Raw genomic sequence first — 21,898 nt, 5'->3', positions numbered from 1 at the left:
CCAGACACCGGGCGCTTGGCCACAGGGAAGGGCGTGGGCTTGGTCGCTGCCAGGGGGCGCCCCGAGGCGCGCCTGAACGCGTGGGGTCTGTGGTTATTGAGAGGGTTCACTGGGAGGCTTACGCGGGGCAAGAACCCGAGACCTTCAGTCACCAGCCCAGAGGGTGCAAATCTGGCCCTTGGTACCTGGACGAGCCAGACACAACGGGAGCGACCTGGACCCCAGAGGGAGCTTCGCTCCGCAGAGCCCCGATAATGGGAAATGGCACTGGGACTCCTGGAAGTGGACCAAAGAGCAAAGCTCAACATCTCTTTGTTGAGTCCTGTACATCAGAACAGAGACATTAACATTCGGCATTATTGTCCCAGCCATAATGAAATTAAATGATTGACTTGGATGTTTTAAAGAAAAAGAATATATATATATATAAAATCACTGTAAATACTGAGACTTTTCCCCATACTTTTTACTATGACTGCTTCAATGTGTTACCAAACTCAAGGGGTCTTGGGCCTGGGGTACTCTATTCGAGAACCAGATGTAGTTGTCCTTCGGTAGTTTATATGTTTGCAGCAAGTAATGGAAACAGGGCATTCATATCGAAAGCTGTCTCTTGGGAGGCTTAGCTACTGCTTACACGGTACTTGGTTAATTACATGTTGATTTCTTCTTTGCAGTTGGCTATGCTTATCGGGTTGGGTTCTTGGGTTCAGGTCAAGCTTATCCTGTTACAGTTGCTTTGTGCAACATTTTAACGTGTAGCAAGAATATCATTTAGGCCCGGCAGGCATGGTTCAGTGGTCCAGCGTTGACCCATGAACCAACATGTCAAGGGCAGGGCGTGGGATTGATCACTGCTCTCCCTACCTAGTTCCATCTCTGGTCAGGGCACATGCCCGGTTTCCAGGTTCCATCCCCAGTAGGAGGAGTGCAGGAGGCAGCCAATTGATGTTTCTCATGGATGTTTCTCTCCCTATCCCTCTCCCTTCTTCTCTCTAAAGATCAATAAAAATATATTCTTTAAAAAATAAAGGCTTAAAAATATTGCATTTAGGAAGAACTCCCCGGACTTGGAGACCCAGACCTATCTAATAAATGGGAACTCTTGGAAATCAGTATCTGATGATCTTCCCCTTCATTATTAATGCAAAGATGCTAAAAATAATTTATCATTATTAAGCAGGAAATTTTAAAAAAAGCAAAAAGAATCTCAATGATAAAGATACAAAGATGAAAGGTAACCCACAAGGTATTCAATCTTGAGCCAGATGTCTCAATGACAAAAACAGAGTAATTTTAATGCAGATGCATGCCTTGGAGCAACTTTGCTACAGCAAAGATCTAGTGCATGTCACCTTCTCCAACTGTGTTCTTCTAGACCAGCGGTTCTCAACCTGTGGGTCGCGACCCCCTGGGGGTCGAACGTCCCTTTCACAGAGGTCGCCTAAGACCATCAGAAAACACATATATAATTACATATTGTTTTTGTGATTAATCACTATGCTTTAATTATGTTCAATTTGTAACAATGAAAATACATCCTGCATATCAAATATTTACATTACGATTCATAACAGCAGCAAAATTACAGTTATGAAGTAGCAACGAAAATAATTTTATGGTTGGGGGTCACCACAACATGAGGAACTGTATTAAAGGGTCGTGGCATTAGGAAGGTTGAGAACCACTGTTCTAGATAAACATTTAAATTAATACCAGCATAAAATATGGTTGTGTATTTTGTGACTATAAATATCAGTCAGTTGTTCAGTGCTTACATATCCTAAAATATGACTGCTTTATTCCAAATAAGAATAATGAAGAATTGTATAAAGAGTTGAGCAAGTCTCTTTTGAGTTAATACAGTCACTAAAAGTTCCCCAGAGCCGAAAATCAAATCCCCGTAGAACATATCACTGGAGTCTTTTTCTTGATATATTATGGTCTTGCCAACTACATGAAAATATACTCTATAAAAATTTAAATTTTGGCCCTGGCCAGGTAGCTCAGTTGGTTAGAGCATCGTCCCAATACACCAAGGTTGTAGGTTTGACCTCTATTCAGGGCACATACAAGAAGCAACCTATGAATGCATAAATAAGTGGAACACACTCCCCCTTACCCCCCACTTCCTCTCTCACTCTGTCTCAAAATAATCAATAAATGTAAAAAGTTTAAAATTTCAAATGTACATAAATCAAGTGTGTATCTACTCTCCTTTAATTTTGCAGGGCAAGGTATCATCCCAAATGACACAACCTTAAAATATTGAGAGTTCTAGAGAACTTATGCTCATACTAGAGCTTTCTAGCTAATCTTTGTGTCTCATGGGCCTCAGAAATCAGAGCATCACTTTAGACAGGTACTGTTCCCCCTCACTTTTCAAACACATCGGTTCATTTTTACTACACGTGGGGCTATAATAAATGTGGCACATCGAACCAGGTCTCAATCTGCATTTCCACTTGTGAAATAACTGCCTTTCAGTTAAGACAGATTTCCAGGGGCCATATCATATACCAAAGGAAAACGCAGAACATTAGGGATTTTAAAAATATGCATCCATTGCCCCAGCTGGTGTGGCTCGGTGCTCTGGTTGGGTGTCAACCTGTGCACTGAAAGGCTGCCAGTTCATTTCCCCATAGGGAGCTCCGTGCAGGAGGCAGCCGATTGATGTTCTGCTCTCACATGGGTATTTCTCTCCCTCTTCCTTCATCTCTTTAAAAATCAACGAAAATATTTTTAAAATATGTATTTAACCATTTAATTGTTTTGGAGGTTTACAGAAAGTGGGAAATTATATAGTTAAACCAGTCATTCTCAATTATGGGTAATTTTGTCCTCTAAAAGATGTTTGGCAATGTGGAGACATTTTTTGGTTGTTACAATTGGTTGGCAGGTGCTACTACTGGCATCTAGTGGGTAAAGGCCAGAGATACTGCTAAACATTGCACAGCACTGCTGTAACAATTGACCACAGATGGGGTAGCTTATAAATAATAAATTTCTCACAGTTCTGGAGGCTGGAAGTCTGCGATGATGGTGCCAGCATGGTTAGGTTGAAGTGAGAGCCCTCTGGGGGTTGCAGACTGACTTCTCATTGTATCCTCACAGGGCAGAGAGGGCAAGAGAGCTTTCTGCAATGCCTATTACAAGGACACTAAGTGGAAAGAAATAGTGAAAAAGGTAATATTGGAAAGAAAGTACACATAATGGGGTTGTTGGTGCCTTGACAAGAATGGTTTGAGTAAGTAATAGGAATAAAGCATGACTGGAGTAATGCAAGAAGGAATAGTGTGTGTAAAGGGAGGGGGATGAAATGAGTGTAGATAACTGTTTTCAAGAAATTTTTGTCAAAGAAGGAGCAAAAATAAAATGGAAGGGGTCTGGGAGGGTTTTAAATGTGAGATTAAAAATGGGAAGTGTGTATGCAAGTGGGAACAAGCCAAAGGAGCAAAACTGACTCATGAGGATAAATGTAATAGTGGGAAAGGTAGAGATGGTTCATGTTATAATGTTTTCAACTATAGGCTGTGTCCCTTTGCTGGGTCATGAAATCAATTTGGTGGGTCAGTTTCTCAATTAGTATTTTAAATTCTTGCTACACATTAGAAATTTGCAAGAGAGAAAAATGTGTACACAAACACAAAAGCCTGTTTAAACATTTTATAGATGAATTTCAAACAGAAACTGTAACTTCACTTCTTACATTTTGAACTAGTTGAAAATAAAAGGGAGTAAAAAAAAAAAAAAGCATCTGGCACCTAAATTCAGAGGATTCCCTATATCTCACCAGGATAAAGTTTGATTTGAATAAACTGTTCTTAATTTTAGAATAACGAATACTGCTAAAATTCTTCAAAAAACTATTTGTAAGAAAGAGAGAATAGACTGGAATATTTATTGGAAAATCTATGTCAAGCTCCATAATTTAAAATTATTTAAAACAAATTAAAAACATCTATAAAAGGTCAGAACATTCAGTATTTTAAGCTAAAACTAACTTTAGAAAATTGTATCATGGTTATAAAAACAATTATAGCAAGCTACACATTTTTAATGACAGAAAACAGTAAAAATATAATAAATTTAACAAAATATGTCTTGCAGTTGCTTTGGGGGGAAAGGTGGGAACAAATATTTTTATTTTATTTACATATATTTTTAAAAGATTTTCCATTTGACATTGCAAATAATCCCATTTCTCTTGTCTTTTAATGTAATACCTGAACTCACACAAAGGAGATGGAATACATAAAATTACAAAGATGATGGTAAAGTAAGGCACATCACACCCAAATTACACACTGAATTATTGCAAAGGGCATCTCACACATATAAGGCATATTAGTTTTAGGAAAAGAGCAATGCCCACCTCCAGGTACACACAAATGCACACACACAAACTCCACGTTATTAAAGGAGGAAACAAAATGGATCATAGTAATTAGCCTTTCACTTTCCTGTTAGTTTTTAAGCTCTTTTTCAGTCATAATGAAAATCTACTAGAGAACAGGATATTCTTCAAATGTGTATGGTTCAAACACGATTAGTTTTTGTATTCAATACTCTATTTTGTGCTACTGTTCTTTTATTAATATGTGCATATATTTATATTCTTTAAAATTAAAATTTTGAAAATTGTAAAATGCTGTTTTCTACTTATTATGCCATAGTTCAGTGTTTACATACTATTCTGGAAGACTGACTAACTGACAAAATACAGGTTTAGAAACAAAATCTGATATTATCGAATGTATGTATACTGGAATTTTAGCAAAATGTTTTACTATATTTACCCCATATACTATTTTATTATATTCTGAACTTTTATACTGATATAGTGAGGAATTTTATTTACTGGAAAAGAGTCCCAAATTTCTGTTCTGTGGTTTGACAAAAATTTTAAATACCACTTTTAGTTTGATTTTGATAAATTTGTATCATGTGAAGTGACCATGTGATAGCGAAAATAAAGTATATAATATATAAGTGTATCTTTCCCATCACAGTTGTTCTAATTGACAATAAATTATAAATGGTAATCATTATTTTACCAAGACTGCTATTATAAGAATAGACCTGAATATATTTACCTCAATGATAGACAGCAAATGGTAATTAATTTTACATTTAGAAGAAAAAAGTTAAGTGTAACATCTGAGTTGATAATCCTTTGTGAATGTGTTAAAGATATAGGTTATCAGCACAAGTATGAAAACTAAAAACACTTTAAAAATAAGTACTGTAAGAATATTTATATACAAATATGGCTCATTAAAAGATTAAAACAATGTGATTAATACATTATATTAATTCACAGTATAAACACACATTGAGGAGTAATTTAAGTCAGGAATAAAAATACAGATATATCAGCACTATTAATACATATTTTTTTTCTGTAATATGCATGAAAATATACACATAGATATAGCTCTTTTAAACCATTTTTACATAAATATTCACTGATTTAAATAAAAGTTGAAAGAGGTAGAATTTGTTTCAATTTTCATGATTTTCAGGAACAAGTACTTCAAATATATTATTACTGTTCTGTCTGTAACAAGTCCATACAGCCAACTCATTGAAAGTCAACATTCTGAAAAAGAGGGGAAGGGAAAGGTGGGTTAAAATAAAAATGTTAAACCAAGCTCAAAACATCATGAAAAACTTAGATTCAGTAATGTTTTAATTGAAATTATATTCTCTAATACAACCCTTGCCTATTTAGTGGTTAAGTATTACTGTTTTCTACTTCAAAAAGATTCCCTTCAAATTACCAAAATACAGCAAAATACATGAAGACTAAAAGAATGACACATAGTGAAGAGACTGGAATAATATAGCATGTTAACTGAGAAAAATCACTCAAAACATAAGATATGTCTAGGTTTAATAAAATACAAGTGTATACAAGTACTGAAAATTATGTTGTCTGAGTTTTAAAATGTTATGGATAGTCAAATATTTTTCAAAATATTTTCAGGTTATGTGTTATCTAATCATCCTCCCAATTAAAACACACACATTAAAATATGAAAAATCCCATAATGGAAACACTGAGAAAGTAATTATATTTTTCTATATTTAGGAAGACATACTTAAGAAGATATTATCAGACATGCTTTCTAATTTGATGTAAAATAACATTTTTGATGAGAAAAAAATTGGAAACAAGCTATATGTCCCATAAGAAAAGAATGATATATAAATCCCAGGATATCCATGTGATAAACCATTAGATCACTATTTTAAAATGGCATTTTTGAAAATATTTTTTAAAATATATTTTTATTGATTTTTTACAGAGAGGAAGGGAGAGGTATAGAGAGTTAGAAACATCTATGAGAGAGAAACATCGATCAGCTGCCTCCTGCACACCCACTACTGGGGATGTGCCCACAACCAAGGTATATGCCCTTGACTGGAATCGAACCTGGGACCCTTCAGTCCCCAGGCTGACGCTCTATCCACTGAGCCAAACCGGTTAGGGCTGAAAATATTTTTAATGATAACAATAAATCCTCATAACAATATTAGGGGGGAAAACCACAAACAATAAAACAAAACAAAAACAGGATAAAAACTACGTTGAATATGATCTCTATTAGAATTACATGTATGTCTATGCATGTGTATGTTAATTATAAATTAAATACAAGATGGAAGTATACCAAAATGCTAATTGCTATTTTCTCTGGGTTGTAGGATTAAAAATGATTTTGATTTTACATCCATGTTAGTAGCAGCGCTTTCATAATAGCAACCCAAGTGTTCACCAACTCATGAATGGATAAAAAAATGTGGTATATACATACAATGGCATATTATTTAGCCTTAAAAAGGAAGAAAGTTCTGAGACAAGCTCCAACATGGATGAACCCTGAAAACATTATGCTAAGTGAAATAAGCCATTCACAAAAAGGACAAACACTGTATGATTCCATGTATCTTGCGGTACATAGAATTGTCAAATTCATAGAGACAAACTGTAATGGTGATTCTCAGGGGGTGGGAGAATGAGGAGTAAGTATTTAATGGGCACAAAGTTTCAGTTGGAGAAGATAAAAAAGTTCTGAAGTTGGATGGTGGAACTAATTTGTTCACAACAATGTGAATTGTACTAACTGTCAGAGAAATGTATACCCCAAAATGGTTAAAATGATAAATTTAATGTTATATATATTTTCCATAAAATTTTTTTAAATGATTTTTATTTTCTGTATATTTTTGTATTTTATGTCTTTTTCAGTGAGCATGTATTACATACAATAAAAAAAAAAGTAAAACTAATTTGGGTATATATTTTATCTATTAGAGGCACTGTAAAATATGGGTTGATATAACCATATCTTACTTATTTCTGAGTGCTTATGGGCAAAGCCCTTAAAATTAATTTTGGTGATAATATTTAGAAATTATGGGTGGAAATGGGTTACCAATGAACAACGTCATTAGTTTATTTGGGACTTTGCTAATGGTTGAAGTTTTCTAATCTATATCTACTATTATAGCTATAATAAAAACATGGAAAATAACAAGCACTGAAAAGGACTTGAAAAATTAGAACCCTCACATTGATGGTGGAAATGTAAAATGGTACAGCTGTGTAGAAAAAGTCTGGCAAGTACTCAAGAAGTTAAACAAAGACTTTCCATATGACTTAGCAACTCTATTTCTAGGTATACCCAAGAGATTTGAAAACAGGGACTAAAACAGATCCTTGTACACCAATGTTCTTAGCAGTGTTATTCACAATAGCTAAGAGATGAAAACAACCCAGGTGTCCATAAACTGATGAATGGATAAACAAAATGTGGTATGAACATACAAACGAATATTATCTAGGCATAAAAAGGAAGGAAGTTCTGAGATATTCGATGATATGTTTTCAATATTCGATAGATATTCGATGACAGCGTTATCTGAAGTGAAATAAGACAGACACAAAAGGACAAAAGGACAAATACTATATGATTTCACTTAGATGAAAATATAAGTAGGCAAATTCATAGAGACTGAAGAATTCTTGTGTAAAGGATACAGACTTTCTGTTTAGGGTGGAAATAGTAGTGATGGTTGCACAACACTGAGGGGAGAGCCTAATGCTGAGACTTTAATGCACTGGGTTTTCACTTAAAAATAGTTAAGATGGCAAAGTTCATGCCATATATATTTTATCACAATTAAAAAAATGTTTTCTAATTTATCACATCTTTAGACATTGCTGGAATCCACAATGTTCTATATCAGTGGTTCCTGAAGTATAGTCTGGGGATCCCTGGGAGTCCCCAGAACCCTTTCAGGGGACCTCAAAGGTCAAGCCTCTTTCCATAAGACTAAGGAATTATGTGCTTTCATTCATTATCCCACAGGTGTACTGTTGAGTTTCCCATAGGCTACATGATGTGAAGGACCAGGTAGTATATATTTTAGATTTGTGGGCAAAGGGTCTGTCACACCTACTTAATTCTGCCACTGTAGAAAAGCAGTCTTACACAATATGTAAACAAATGGGTGTGGCTATGCTCCAATAAAGCATAATTTACAAAACCTAGGCCCTTCAAATATCAGTAACCCTGGAAGCTTCTGTATGTTAAAGCATAGCACATACATTCTGAGTCATCGAGGAAATGCTTACTTATCTCCTATGTACTTCTATTAAAAGAGGCAAATAAATGCATAATTTTTTAAAAGAACTGACTTTACTATTTCTGTCAATGAGCCTGCATTTTTCACAGTCACCTACCTCTCAAACCCTGGGTCTGACATGCTTCTTTCCCATTCATTCCCATTTCCAGTGAGTCAGCAAAGTCATTGACACTTCCTCAGTCCTAGTGCTCTGGAAAACTGCTTTGCCTTATCTACTCAAGCTCAAACATTTGCATGTTCTGTGACCTGACAATTTCACTATTAAGTATACACCCAAAGAAATGCACACATCTGTTCACCAACATACGGGTACTAGCATGTTCATAACTCTTTGTAATAGCCTGAACTGGAAATTACCAGTGCCTGTCAACAATAGAATGAGTAAATGGACTGTGCTAAGTTCACATAATACAATACTACACAGCAATAAGAATGAGCATTCTACAAGGACACACAATAGTATGGATGAATCCATACTGGCCTGTTGAGGAAAAGAGGCCAGAGATGTGTATCATTTTTAAAATGTCCAAAAGCAGGCAAAAAAATCTATGCTTTTAATAGTCAAAACAGTTACTTTTAGAGCAGGGCTTATGACCAAAAGGGAGCTCAAGTGAGGTAATGCTTTATTTCTTGATCTGAGTGCAGGCTGCATAGTTGTGTGTACTCAGTTTCTGAAAATTCACTAGGCTGTACACTATAACATGACACTTTTCTGTACATATAATTTATTTTTTAAAATTGGTCATCTTTGCTTTCAATAATATTATACTGATCCTGAACTGATTATACTGTTTCGTTCATAGCTCTTTCTGGTCTCCCTGCCTCTGGTTTCTACCCTGCCCAATAAAGCCCAAATACAATTTTGAGTTAATCTGCCAGGAACAGTTTTTTCTTTTTCTTTTTAATATATTTTTATTGATTTCAGAGAGGAAGGGAAAGGGAGAGATAGAAATATCAATAATGAGAGAGAATCACTGATCAGCTGCCTCCTGCAGGCCCCCCACTGAGGATCAAGCCCGCAACCTAGGCATGTGCTCTGACTGGGAATTGAACTGTGACCTCCTAGTTCATAGGTCAATGCTCAACCACTGAGTCACACCAACCGGGCTAGAAACTGTTCTTTCATCTTAACTCTTCCCTTGTATGCATGCTATATACAGGAAGACCTTCAATGGCTCCCCTTGACTTACAGAATAAATCTCTCATTTAGTCTCACGTTAAATAATTCTATGTATCCTACTCTCCACGCCTTTCTCCCTCATTATTCCCCAACAACCTGTAATTCCAATCAGATTCAGTCTATTGTGCCACATGCATTCCTGTCTGTCTTTGTCCACACTTGTATCATCTAGTACTTGTACCTTGAATTTAGCACTTCATAAAATATTTCTCTGTGATGTCTCATATCGTCATGGACCAGAAATGTTCAGTTCAATGAGTTTTTAAAATTGTACTAGAGGCCCGGTGCACAAAATTCATGCACAGGGGGCAGGGAGGGTATGTCCCTCAGCCCAGCCTGCACCCTTTCCAATCTGGGATCCCTCTCACAATTCAGGACTACTGGCTCCCAACTGCTCGCCTGCCTGCCTGCCTGCCTGATTGCCCCTAACTGCTTCTGCCTGCCAGCCTGATTGATGCCTAACTGCTCCCTTGCCGGCCCGATTGCCCCCAATTGCCCTCCCCCTGCTGGCCTGGTCCCCCCCATCTGCCCTCCCCTGCTGGCCTGGTCCCCCCGCAACTGCCCTCCCCTGCCGGCCTGGTAGCCCCAACTGCCCTCCACCTGTAGGCCTGGTCACCCCCAAGTGCCCTCCCCTGCTGGCCATCTTGTGTCCACATGGGGGCGGCCATCTTGTGTGTTGGTGTGACGGTCAATTTGCATATTACTCTTTTATTAGATAGGATATACTCTCATAACCACCACCAAATAGAACATTCCATTATTCCCACCAAAGGTGGTCAGAAAGTTCCCCTGATCACTTTTGCAGGCAATCTCCTTGCCTCTCCAGAAAACTACTTCCTAAATTTTCCTAATCATAGATTAGTTTTGCTTGTCCATGGTGTTACATACGTACCTTTCTAAAAATTATCAGTTGATATGTTCAGGAGAATGTAAAGGAGATTTCAGAGTAGAACTAAGGGGTGGTGTGGGAAGGCCATGCCGACGCATCTCCTGGATTGCTCGTTCTCTGTCAAGTAGATCAAATAAGAGATAATACCAAAAAGGGCGACACAAATACAAGGTGCTGCTATTGTTGTTAATGAAATAATTACTGCTCAATTAATTTCTATTTACTAAATTTAAATCCCATGTCCTTATATGATTTTTAAATAGATAAAAGATTTCAATTAAAGGAATTGTATTATAAGAGACTGTTCAAAGGCCCTCTGAGCACAGATTTCCAAAGTTGGATGGTTCTTCCCTCTGCTCCTTCCTTTCCCACCTCTTCTTGCACATTAATCTAGCCCTCTGCCTCTTCCTGCCTCAAAACTCCCAAATGTCATAGAGTAAAGTAATCCATTCTCTATTATGCTTTCCTTCCCTGTGTCTGTCTGCCCCACAAAGCATGGGGACTGCACTACCATCTCCTTGTGAGCAATCCAGGCTCTGGCCTAGACTTTTTATGCCTTGAGTTCTTCAGTATCCAGGATTTCTACATACTTGGGTGTTTCACAAACGCTTTTTCACTATTATTCCCCTAAAGAAACTTTTATAGATGTTTTCTCCACACTCCATGAAATTTGAATATACAGGTACATTGTTTACTTACTGTAGCCCTTTAGAGGGCCATAAATTATGGTAATACCTAGGGGGTTTTGCCACTCCCTCTTCCCCCAAGAACCAATTTTGTCCCACAGGAGGCAATATTGCCTCTTTAAGAATGCATAATCTAGTTGGATGTTAAGAAGGAAAGACATGGTCATGTGGGTCAAGGTTTCTTTGGAAACTGGGGTAGGGAAAAAGAGAAATTAAGGGGGTCTATAACCTTACGCAATCGAGAGTTTGACTTAGGACCTGTGAATTGAGAGAATTTAAGTTATCATTAAGAAATGGAAATAATTATATATATATATACAGTTCAGCATATTAAGAAACTAGGTCTTCTAAATTATGAGATTAAAAATTGCTTTCACAACACTGACACAATCTCAGGCTTCATATCTTACTAAGATAATAAATACTGAATTCCTAGCAAATTTTGTCTATATGTCAAACAGCACATCAATAAACATTTTAATGTCAATGGATAAGAATAAGAGAACTAAAAAATTGACCTAATAAGCAATTTTTCCACTGTTTGAGAATATCATCTCAGAAATGCTGTTATCTATGATATTAATATAGTAGGAAAGACTAATTGAAGACACTTGACAACTGATTTAAAAATCAGATACTGATTTTAACTTTAAAGCAGGTCTTATTCCTGTTTGTAACACTTGGGGATTAAAATTTTTAACATAATGAAGCAAATGAACTGAAATACAAGTGAATATGAAAATTACTAAGCCGTAGAGAGTATATTACAGAGGTTGGGGAGCACAGGCTTTAAAATTAGACCAGACTTGCCTGAATTTCATTACTGACTCTGCTATTTACTCCTGTATGACCCCCGTTTCCTAAAATATAGGCATAATAATAGGTTGTTAGGATTATCAAATATATACATAGTATCTGGTACATATTTGTTAAAGTCCTTATAATCAGCATCATCACTTATTTGATGACTTGTATTTAGTTTCCAATTGGATCATACTGTTTTGGACTCTTGTGGAATCCTTACTAGCTTGTTTATTCCCTAGCTATATCCTCTGAAATAATGACCTAATTTTGCTATGGAAAACATTCACACAATACCTGCTACTTTATTTACTGTAGTGATATTATCTTCCACAACACTTGTTGCCTTTTCAGGAAGAATTACTGAAGAAATTTATTTTGAGCATTAATGCTAAAAAAACAGTTTGCTATTTGTAAGCCACATTAAATACTTTTTGAAATAGGACAGGACATAAATAAAAACACTATCTAATGCTAAAAGTTTTTCTTACCGTTCATATCTTTCAGTTGATATCTGCCTTTTCATGGCATCATGATCTGTTTGTAATTGTGCCACTTTAGCCCGAAGCATGGTGTTCTCCCGGCTTTGACTAGTTCTTAAAAACAAATTTTAAAATTCAAAGAAATGAATAACAAATGTTCTGCTTTGTAGAGTGTAGTGTCATAGATTTTTCTGTGATTAATAAATACAAAGAAGATGATACTTAAGAATGAAAAAAAGGGAAGATTAAGACTTTCAACAATAATTCTCAAAACTTCTGGAGCTTCTATCACAAAGTTTCCTTTTTCATGCATCTTATTTAATAAACACTTAGCATGTGCAAGGCACTGCAGCAGGACTGCAGATACAAATTTGAGTAATGACAGGATTGTGATGTCTAGTTGTAAAGTATCTTCACTGGCTTCCTTGACTCTTTCTTGACTCAGAAAGAGAAATGTTTCTAATTCTTTTTAAAAGTTACTTATTCCACTTGTATGTACCATCTACTCTGAGTTTCCACTCTTCTTCCCACAAATATATCTAACCCTCTCCAGGCTAAAAAGACACCATCATCAACCTCCTCAAAGGTAAGCAATACACGAGGGTCAAACTGCCCAGGTTTCTTGAAGTATTTCTCCTAATGAAAAGCTGCTGATACTCCCATCCTGAAATGCTCTCTCCTTTGCTGACTCCTCTCTTCCTTGCTCAAATTTAGTAATTTTTACAAAGTTCACTCATTCACTTCCATGGGAACCATCTCTGGTGAAGATATACAAATCTACATCTCCAAACATGGTATCTCTTCTGAACTAAGTCCCTAAACTTCCAAAAGCAGCAGCCACATAAATAAAGTATTTTGGTTTTTAAACTGCCCTTCACACTCCCTTCCCCCGTCTCCCACTGAAAGTTAAAAACATTTTTTTTGTTCCTCCAATGTTTTTAATCTTTTGTTTTATGCTACAAATCTACAATTTACTCATATTAAAATTATTTTTAAGAAGCTATTTTCCTTACATAGATTGATTTAAGACACTTACAATTTGCTTTCTGAAAGGGTTAACTTCTCTTTAAGTAACTGAATTTCTGTATCCTTCTCTTGGGAAGTTAAATGAGAATGAAATTCTTTATCTCTATTCGTAGCCAACAATGATTCAAGATTTTTAATCGTATGTCTCTCACTTGACAGTTGTGTTTTTAACAGGTCTGATTCTGATTTTACATTTTCTAATTCCATCACAACCTACAGGAAAAACAAAGGAAGATTACTTCGGCACTTTTTTTTTTTTTAACATTTCAAGAAAAACAATCTTAAATATAATGTTACATGACTTCTTGGCACATTATAGACTTACTCAGAAAAATTATCTGCAGAGCTACTAGTATATCCATACACATCAGTTCCTTCATTTGGGGTACCAGTTAAAAATCCTGAACCACTCTTTTAAGTATAAAAAAATCTTATTTTCAAAACAATCTTTGCTATTTTCAGTAAGGGCTTATTTGGCTATGAGATCTACTCCAACCTTCAAATAGTTTTCTAGTACTACCTTATCAGGAGAGGGTCATTATCATAAACTCCTAAAATATGGCCACCCTATCAGCAAGGAGGCTCTTCTGATCTATTAAATCTGTGTCCTCTGACTACATGATTAAGCCAGTATTTGAGCTTCTCAGTACCAGTAAACAAAGATACTAAATGAGTGAAAATTGAAAAACCAATGTTTGAAAACACATATTTAAAGTAATGCTTCAGTTTGGGAATGGGAAGTTCCAGCTAACTAGACTTTTAAAGATTTAAATGCCTTGAGATTTAAAAAATATATATATATTTGTATTGATTTCAGAGAGGGAGAGATAGAAATATCAATGATGAGAATCATGGATCAGCTGCCTCCTGCACGTCCCCTACTGGGGACCAAGCCTGCAACCCGGGCATGTGCCCTGACCTCCTGATTCATAGGTCAACACTCAACCACTGAGCCACGCTGGCCGGGCTGCATTGAGATTTTTATCAGGAAAAATATTCTATTTAGGAAGCAGTGAAGTGCTAACCACTTCATTTAAGTCTTATCTTTAAACAAATAAAGAATGTATTGGGATATGCTTCTATTCTATAATGAGACTAATATCCCCTAAACACCCATCTACTCTAAAACAGCTCCTAATTTCATCACCACTTATGCCAGAGAAATCCTGGCAGAGAATCTAGTAGTCAAAGTTAGTTCTCAAACTCCTGCAGTCAAAAGTAACTACTCCGAAGGGCAACAAATATATTAGGTAGTGAATGATAAATTAAAACAACTAGAGTAGGGCTCAGTAAAACAACGTATTACAACAATATCTCGTAAGTTCTTACCCTCTCATATTCAAGGTTTTTAGCATTCAATTGTTGGGTCATAATATCTTTGCCTGAGTCAAGCTTAATACAGAGTTCTCTAAGAGATGACAAATCATTGAATACTGTTGCTTTCTCATCTTCTTGATGTCTTAGCTCTTCTTCTAATCTAGATATGGCTTTTGTCATTGATGAGATCTGAGATTCATAGGCATGATGTGCATTTATGTGCTGAAAATAAAAAAGAAACAGGTAAAAACTTGGAGTAACCCAATAATTTTAAAGGCTTGAATTTGTGCAGCTACAACCTCACTTCATAAAAATGTAAGTGCCAATATTTGCATATTTTCAGATACTCTCAAGAAGTTGCCTGCTATATTTAAAGATGGCCTATTTAATGCTTAACACATGAATTGCATATAATTATTAATCATGATAAATAAGTACTTCATGTATATATTTAGAAGATAAAAAGATGGAGAGAAACGAAGATGGCGGCATAGGTAAACACCGGAAATTGCTGCCTCGCACAACAACTTCAAAAATACAACTAAAAGACAAAACGGACATCATCCAGAACCACAGGAAGGCTGGCTGAGTGGAAATTCTACAACTAGAAGGAAAGAGAAAAGCACACTGAGACTCAGAGGAGGTGCGGTGTGGAAGTAAAGTGCAGAGGTACAGAGGCGCACGCGGAAAGGGCTGGCAGCTGAGGACGTGGCGCATGTGGAAAGGGCTAGCAGCTGAGGACATGGTGCACGTGGAAAGGGCTGGGAACTGAGGACACGGTTGTCTTTTTCAATCGGGAGGGAGTCTCAAGCTCCTGACTGCTCTGAACTCCAGTTCCGGACGAGTCTCTGGGGACCCAGACTCATACAGGAGAAACTAGACTGTCTGGCATCGGTTGGAACTCGAGGGCGGCTTTCTCTCAGAGGTACTTGCAGCGATTACCGGGACACTGAGAAGCGGGGCCTCTTAGGGTAGGACTGAGAAGCAGCCATAGCTGCTTGCTCTGCGCTGTTGATCCCCAAAGACCCCGCCCCACTCAAGCTGTGCGCAGAGGCTTTTGCATATGAAAGGCCTGGCCCTTTGCAATCTGAAAATTACCTACCAAACTGCAGCTGGGTCACTGGTGGCTGAGAGCGCGGTTGTCGTTTTCGGTCAGGGGGGAGTCTCAGACTCTGAGCTCCAGATACGGGTGAATCGCTGGGGACTCAAACGGGAGAAGTGGGAGTGTCTGGCATCAGTTGGAAGGCAGCTTTCTCTCCGAGGTTTGCAGCGGTTCCTGGGGTTCTGAGAAGCAGAGCCTCTGGGAACGGGACTGAGGGCACCATAACCGCTCCCTCCGCCCGCCCTGTTGCCCTGTTGATCCCGCCCCGCCCAAGCCCTGCGCAGAGCCATTTGCCGGATCGCCTCAGGCAAAGGCTAGATTAGCACCTCCCCAGAGGACAGAAGTTTTCCGCGGCAGACACAGCTGATTCACACAGCCAGTCGGCCTGGTGGTCAAATCCCTCTAGTATTAACTACAACAATCAAGGCTCAACTAGAACAAGACTGCGCACAAAGACCACTAGGGGGTGCACCAAGAAAGCATAAAAAATGCGGAGACAAAAAAACATGACAGAAATGGAGGATATAGAGCTAAAAAACGCAATTTTGAGGGCTTGCAATAAACTTTTGGAGAGCTTCACGAAAACTAATGAGACCCTCGATGCTATGATAAAGAAACAACTAGAAATTAAGCATACACGGTCTGAAATAAAGAATATTACACCCAATAGCAGACCAGAGGAGCGCAAGAATCAAGTCAAAGATTTGAAATGCGAAGAAGCAAAAAACACCCAACCGGAAAAGCAAAATGAAAAAAGAATCCAAAAATACGAAGATAGTGTAAGGAGCCTCTGGGACAGCTTCAAGCGTACCAACATCAGAATTATAGGGGTACCAGAAGAAGAGAGAGGGCAAGATATTGAAAACCTATTTGAAGAAATAATGACAGAAAACTTCCCCTACCTGGTGAAAGAAATAGACTTCCAAGTCCAGGAAGCGCAGAGAACCCCAAACAAAAGGAATCCAAAGAGGACCACACCAAGACACATCATAATTAAAATGCCAAGAGCAAAAGACAAAGAGAGAATCTTAAAAGCAGCAAGAGAAAAAAAGTCAGTTACCTATAAGGGAGTACCCATACGACTGTCAGCTGATTTCTCAACAGAAACTTTGCAGGCCAGAAGGGAGTGGCAAGAAATATTCAAAGTGATGAATAGCAAGAACCTACAACCAAGATTACTTTATCCAGCAAAGCTATCATTCAGAATTGAAGGTCAGATAAAGAGCTTCACAGATAAGGAAAAGCTAAAGGAGTTCATCACCACCAAACCAGTATTATATGAAATGCTGAAAGGTATCCTTTAAGAAGAGGAAGAAGAAGAAAAAGGTAAAGATACAAATTATGAACAACAAATACACATCTATCAACAAGTGAATCTAAAAATCAAGTGAATAAATAATCTGATGAACAGAATAAACTGGTGAATATAATAGAATCAGGGGCATAGAAAGGGAGTGGACTGACTATTTTTGGGCGGGAAAGGAGTGTGGGGGGTGCGGGAAGAGACTGGACAAATATCGTACACCTATGGATGAGGACATTGGGGGTAGGGGGGTAAGGGCAGAGGGTGAGGTGGGAACCGGGTGGAGGAGAGCTATGGGGGGAAAAAGAGGAACAACTGTAATAATCTGAACAATAAAGATTTAATTTAAAAAAAGATGAAAATTATTGTTCTAGGGTGTTGTGAATATGAGAGTTCTTTGAACTACAGTAAATTTTCCTCTATAAATGGTTTGTTATAATAATGCCTTTTCAAGAAAAGTAACATATATACAGGGTGAGGCAAGTTTACAGTTGTTTGTATGGAAAATAATACAATAATCAATAAATAACAGTACAAGAATGAACTCTGTGTTTTGTGTACTCACAACTGTAAACCTACTTTTGCCACAACCTGTACTTATCACTCGTCAATTGTCTTTAAATTCTGAATTTCAAAATGGAGTTTGCTTTAAAACCAAATACCTAAAGTCATATTTAAATTTAATTTAATAATACACTACTTTATAAGACAATATTAACTGAAATAATGAGCAAAGTTTGAAATACTGATAAGATACTTGTCTTAGAAAAATCCATAATTTAAATTTCTCACAATTTAGATTATGAGTAATAAATACAAAGTGACTTAAACTCTACTTCTAGAATTTAGAAACAAGCCCCCACTTGAAAATTAATTCAAACAGGCTCTTCTGAAATGAGTCAACATAAAAAATAGAATGCTGTGTGTAAAGATTTAATAAATGTCAACAGTTTCAGAAAAGTAAACATTTGGATTTTCCAAATATTAATGAATTAATAAAGTCAGTTTCCCCCAAACAAATGAAATATTAATATATAAATCAGAGGTCCTCAAACTTTTTAAACAGGGGGCCAGTTCACTGTCCCTCAGACATTCCACACATGCGCACTGCGGGCTCGGGACGAGTCGGCTGCTAAGCAGGACAGGCAGCGGTGGCAAAAACACCCAGCGGGCCGGATAAATGTTTTCGGCAGGCCGCGTGTGGCCCGCGGGCCATTGTTTGAGGACCCCTGATATAAATCAATTACACATCCATACTAATAAAAGGGTAATATGCTAATTAGACTGCATGTCTTCCGAACATCCTTCCTGACAAAGCCAGCGGCGTGGCTGACCTGCAAACAGCCGGTGGCCCCTCGCCCAGGCCAGCCCCGCCCCCCAGCATGGACCCCCACCCCAATCGGGCACTTGGCCAGCCTGCAAACCACCCCAGGCCCCTTGCCCAGGCTGGCCCCGCCCCCAGCGGGGACCCCCACCCTGATTGGGGGCATAGCCTGCATACAAACAGCCGGTGGCCCCTTGCCCAGGCCGCCCCATCCTAGCGGGCACCCCTCCCTGATTGGGGGGGGGAGGGGCGGCCTGCAAACACTGTGGCGCCTGCCCCAGGGTTCCCGTCCCTCAGCAGGGATCCCCACCCTGATCTGGGGCACCCTTCAGGGCAGGAGAGCCGGCCCCTACCCGTGCACCTGGCCTCTATCCTATATAATAAAAGGGTAATATGCAAATTGACCCTAGCAACAGAATGACCAAAACGACCGCTAGACCAGTCACTATGAGGCACACTGACCATCTCTTGGTCCCTTTCCCTGGCCGGCAGGCTCCAATCACCTGATGGCCACCCATTGCAAGGGCAGGGGCTGGCAAGACGGTGGGAACAGCCGACCTCTCGGTTCCTTCCCCTGGCCATCAGGCACCGATCACCCGATGGCGAGCGGGGAACTGGGGCAGGTGGCAGTGGGGGGTGGGGGTGGCTGCAGGCAGCTGGGGAAGATAGCCCTGATCGCAGGCCAGGCCTAGGGACCGGACCCGCACACGAATTTTGTGTGCCAGGCCTCTAGTACTATATAACATGAAAAATTATAAAGAACTAAAGAACAGTTTTCCTGAGAACTCTTTTGAAGGTTGAAAAGCATGCTTTTAGTTATTATACTCAATAGAAAGTTTATAGAGGTAGTGTATTAGTTTCCTAGGTCTGCTATAACAAATTACTGCAAATTACTGAGTGTCTTAAAACCATGGAAATTTATTCCCTCACAATTCTGGAGGTTACAAGCCTGAAATTTATATGTGAACAGAGTTGGCTTTTTCTGGAGGTTCTGAGAGAGAATTTGTTCTATGCCTCTCTCCCATCTTCTGGTGACTGCTGGCAATCCTTGGAGTTCCTTGCCTTGTAGACAAATCCCTCCAATCTCAGTCTCCATCTTCACCTGCCACTCTCCCTTGTGTCTTCTGTATCCATATTTCTCTTATCTTATAAGGGAGCAATTTTCAACTTTTTTCAGCTAATGCCACACATAAAGTAACTACTAAAATTCTGCAGCACACACAAAATATGTTTTTTTGCTGATCTAACAAAAAATAGGTATAATTTTGATTCATTCAAATGGGATGGCTATTGTGTTGGCTGTCATTTTTTTATTTGACAATCTAAGGGAAAAGCGGTCCATGCCCCTGACTAAATAGGTACTGCATGTTTTAAAAATTCTTGCAGCACACTGGTTGAAAATCACTGTTATAAGGACACAAGTCATTGGGTTATGACCTGCCTGGTCTAGTATAACCTCATTTTAACCTGATTATAGAACTGCAAAGATACTATTTTCATAAAAGGTCATATTCACAGGTACTAGGTATTAGAACCTAAATATATATTTTGGGGGGGCTATAATCCTACCCACTATAGATAATTAATACTTTCTCCTAAAAAATGAAGACTACAACACTATACCAAAAATACCAAAAAACCCTAATAGCCATCTATTCTAAATAAATCTAACTAGGTCTCTATATTTTAACTGAATTCAAGATTTACTTAAGAAAATTTTATTAGACTGTCTTTATGATAAGAGCTTATTTAAACCTGCATACAAAAGAATAAATATGGACCCTTATGTTATATCATATACAAAAGTCAATTCAAAGTGGATCAAAGACCTTAATATGAGAGCTAAAACTTAGAAACGTAGTTGAAGAACATAGGGGAAAAGCTTCATTATATTGGACTCAGCAATTATTTCTTAAATATGATACCAAAAGTTATGTAATAAGAGTATTAGAAATAATTGGACTTCATAAAAATTAAAACTTTTAGGCATCAAAGGATAAAATTGAGTGAAAAAGCAAGCCATGTATGAGAAAAAACTTACAAAACACCTATCTAATAAGGGATTAACATCCAGATTATACAAACAATTCCTACAACTCAATAACAAAAACAACCTGATTGAAAAATGATGCTCTTTAGCCAGTTTGGCTTAGTGGATAGAGTGTTGGCCTGCGGACCAAAAAGTCCTGGGTTCCATTCCGGTCAAGGGCATGTACCTTGGTTGCAGGGTCCTCCCGGCAGGGCCGTGGTCAGAGCGAGTGCAGGAGGCAACCAATCCATGTTTCTCTCACATCGACATTTCTCTGTCTCTCCCTCTCTCTTTCACTCTCTCTTAAAATCAATGGAAAAATATCCTTGAGTGAGGATTAAAAAAAAAAATGGGCAAAGGATTTGAATAGACATTTCTCCAAAGAACATACACAAATGGTCAATAAACACATGAAAAGATGCTCGACATGACTAATCATTAAGAAATTGTGATTCAAATTCAAAATATGATACCACTTCACACCTATTGGATGGTTATTATTAAAAAAACCCCAGAAAATAACAAGTGTTGGCAAAGATGTAGAGAAATTGAAATCCTTACATTGTTGGTGGGAATGTAAAATGCTATAGGCCAGGGGTGGGCAACCCCTGGCACATGTGCCAAACATGGCACGCCAGTAACTTTTGCTGGTACGCAAAACCCTCTCTTATAATCTTCCATTTACAATTTTTGTGAACATTTGAATGACTTAAATGTTAAATTACAAGGAACTGGCAAGACACTTGATGTTATGTTTGGTTACATAAAGGCTTTTGAAAAGAAACTGGAAGTCTTTAAGAGGGATGTGGATGGTGAGAGATTTAGATATTTCCCAAACCTCAAGAGGCACATCAAAGACCTCCCAAAAGATGACAGAACAGACTGTCAAAGCCTTCAAAAGCTGTTTTTAAACATCATCGAGTCAACTATTGAGCAGTTCTTCTCAGGATTTGCGAAATTCAGAGAACTGAAAGAGACAGCAAAATCCATGAGGTTTCCAGACAGCATGAAAATGGAGGCACTAAACTTACAAATATTTTCATGGATAGACATGGCTGACTTTGAAATGCAGTTGATTGAATTTCAGAGTAGCTTAATTTGGGA

General features: G+C 38.0%; 1 protein-coding gene across 4 annotated transcripts in view; it reads right to left on the bottom strand.

The window, feature by feature from the left end:
• Positions 1 to 4,018: 4,018 nt before the first annotated feature.
• CEP135 (centrosomal protein 135kDa) overlaps positions 4,019 to 21,898 on the bottom strand; it is a 75,634-nt gene continuing 57,754 nt past the window's right edge. For 3 of the 4 annotated variants that reach the window (XM_005877170.2, XM_014548495.1, XM_014548496.1), the window contains 5 exons: positions 15,049 to 15,258; positions 13,730 to 13,932; positions 12,703 to 12,807; positions 10,728 to 10,841; positions 4,019 to 5,602 (listed from right to left, as the gene is read on the bottom strand). In XM_005877170.2, coding sequence (XP_005877232.1) covers positions 10,742 to 10,841; positions 12,703 to 12,807; positions 13,730 to 13,932; positions 15,049 to 15,258 — 618 coding nt within the window. In that variant the 3' untranslated portion in view covers positions 4,019 to 5,602; positions 10,728 to 10,741. Of the gene's footprint in view, positions 5,603 to 10,727; positions 10,842 to 12,220; positions 12,271 to 12,702; positions 12,808 to 13,729; positions 13,933 to 15,048; positions 15,259 to 21,898 lie in introns of those variants that run through there. The other variant, XM_014548494.1, reaches the window with a different exon arrangement.

This window comes from Myotis brandtii, unplaced genomic scaffold, assembly GCF_000412655.1.
Source record: "Myotis brandtii unplaced genomic scaffold, ASM41265v1 scaffold51, whole genome shotgun sequence".
In the NCBI taxonomy this organism is placed as follows: domain Eukaryota; kingdom Metazoa; phylum Chordata; class Mammalia; order Chiroptera; family Vespertilionidae; genus Myotis; species Myotis brandtii.
This window is presented reverse-complemented; position numbering and strand designations above follow the sequence as displayed.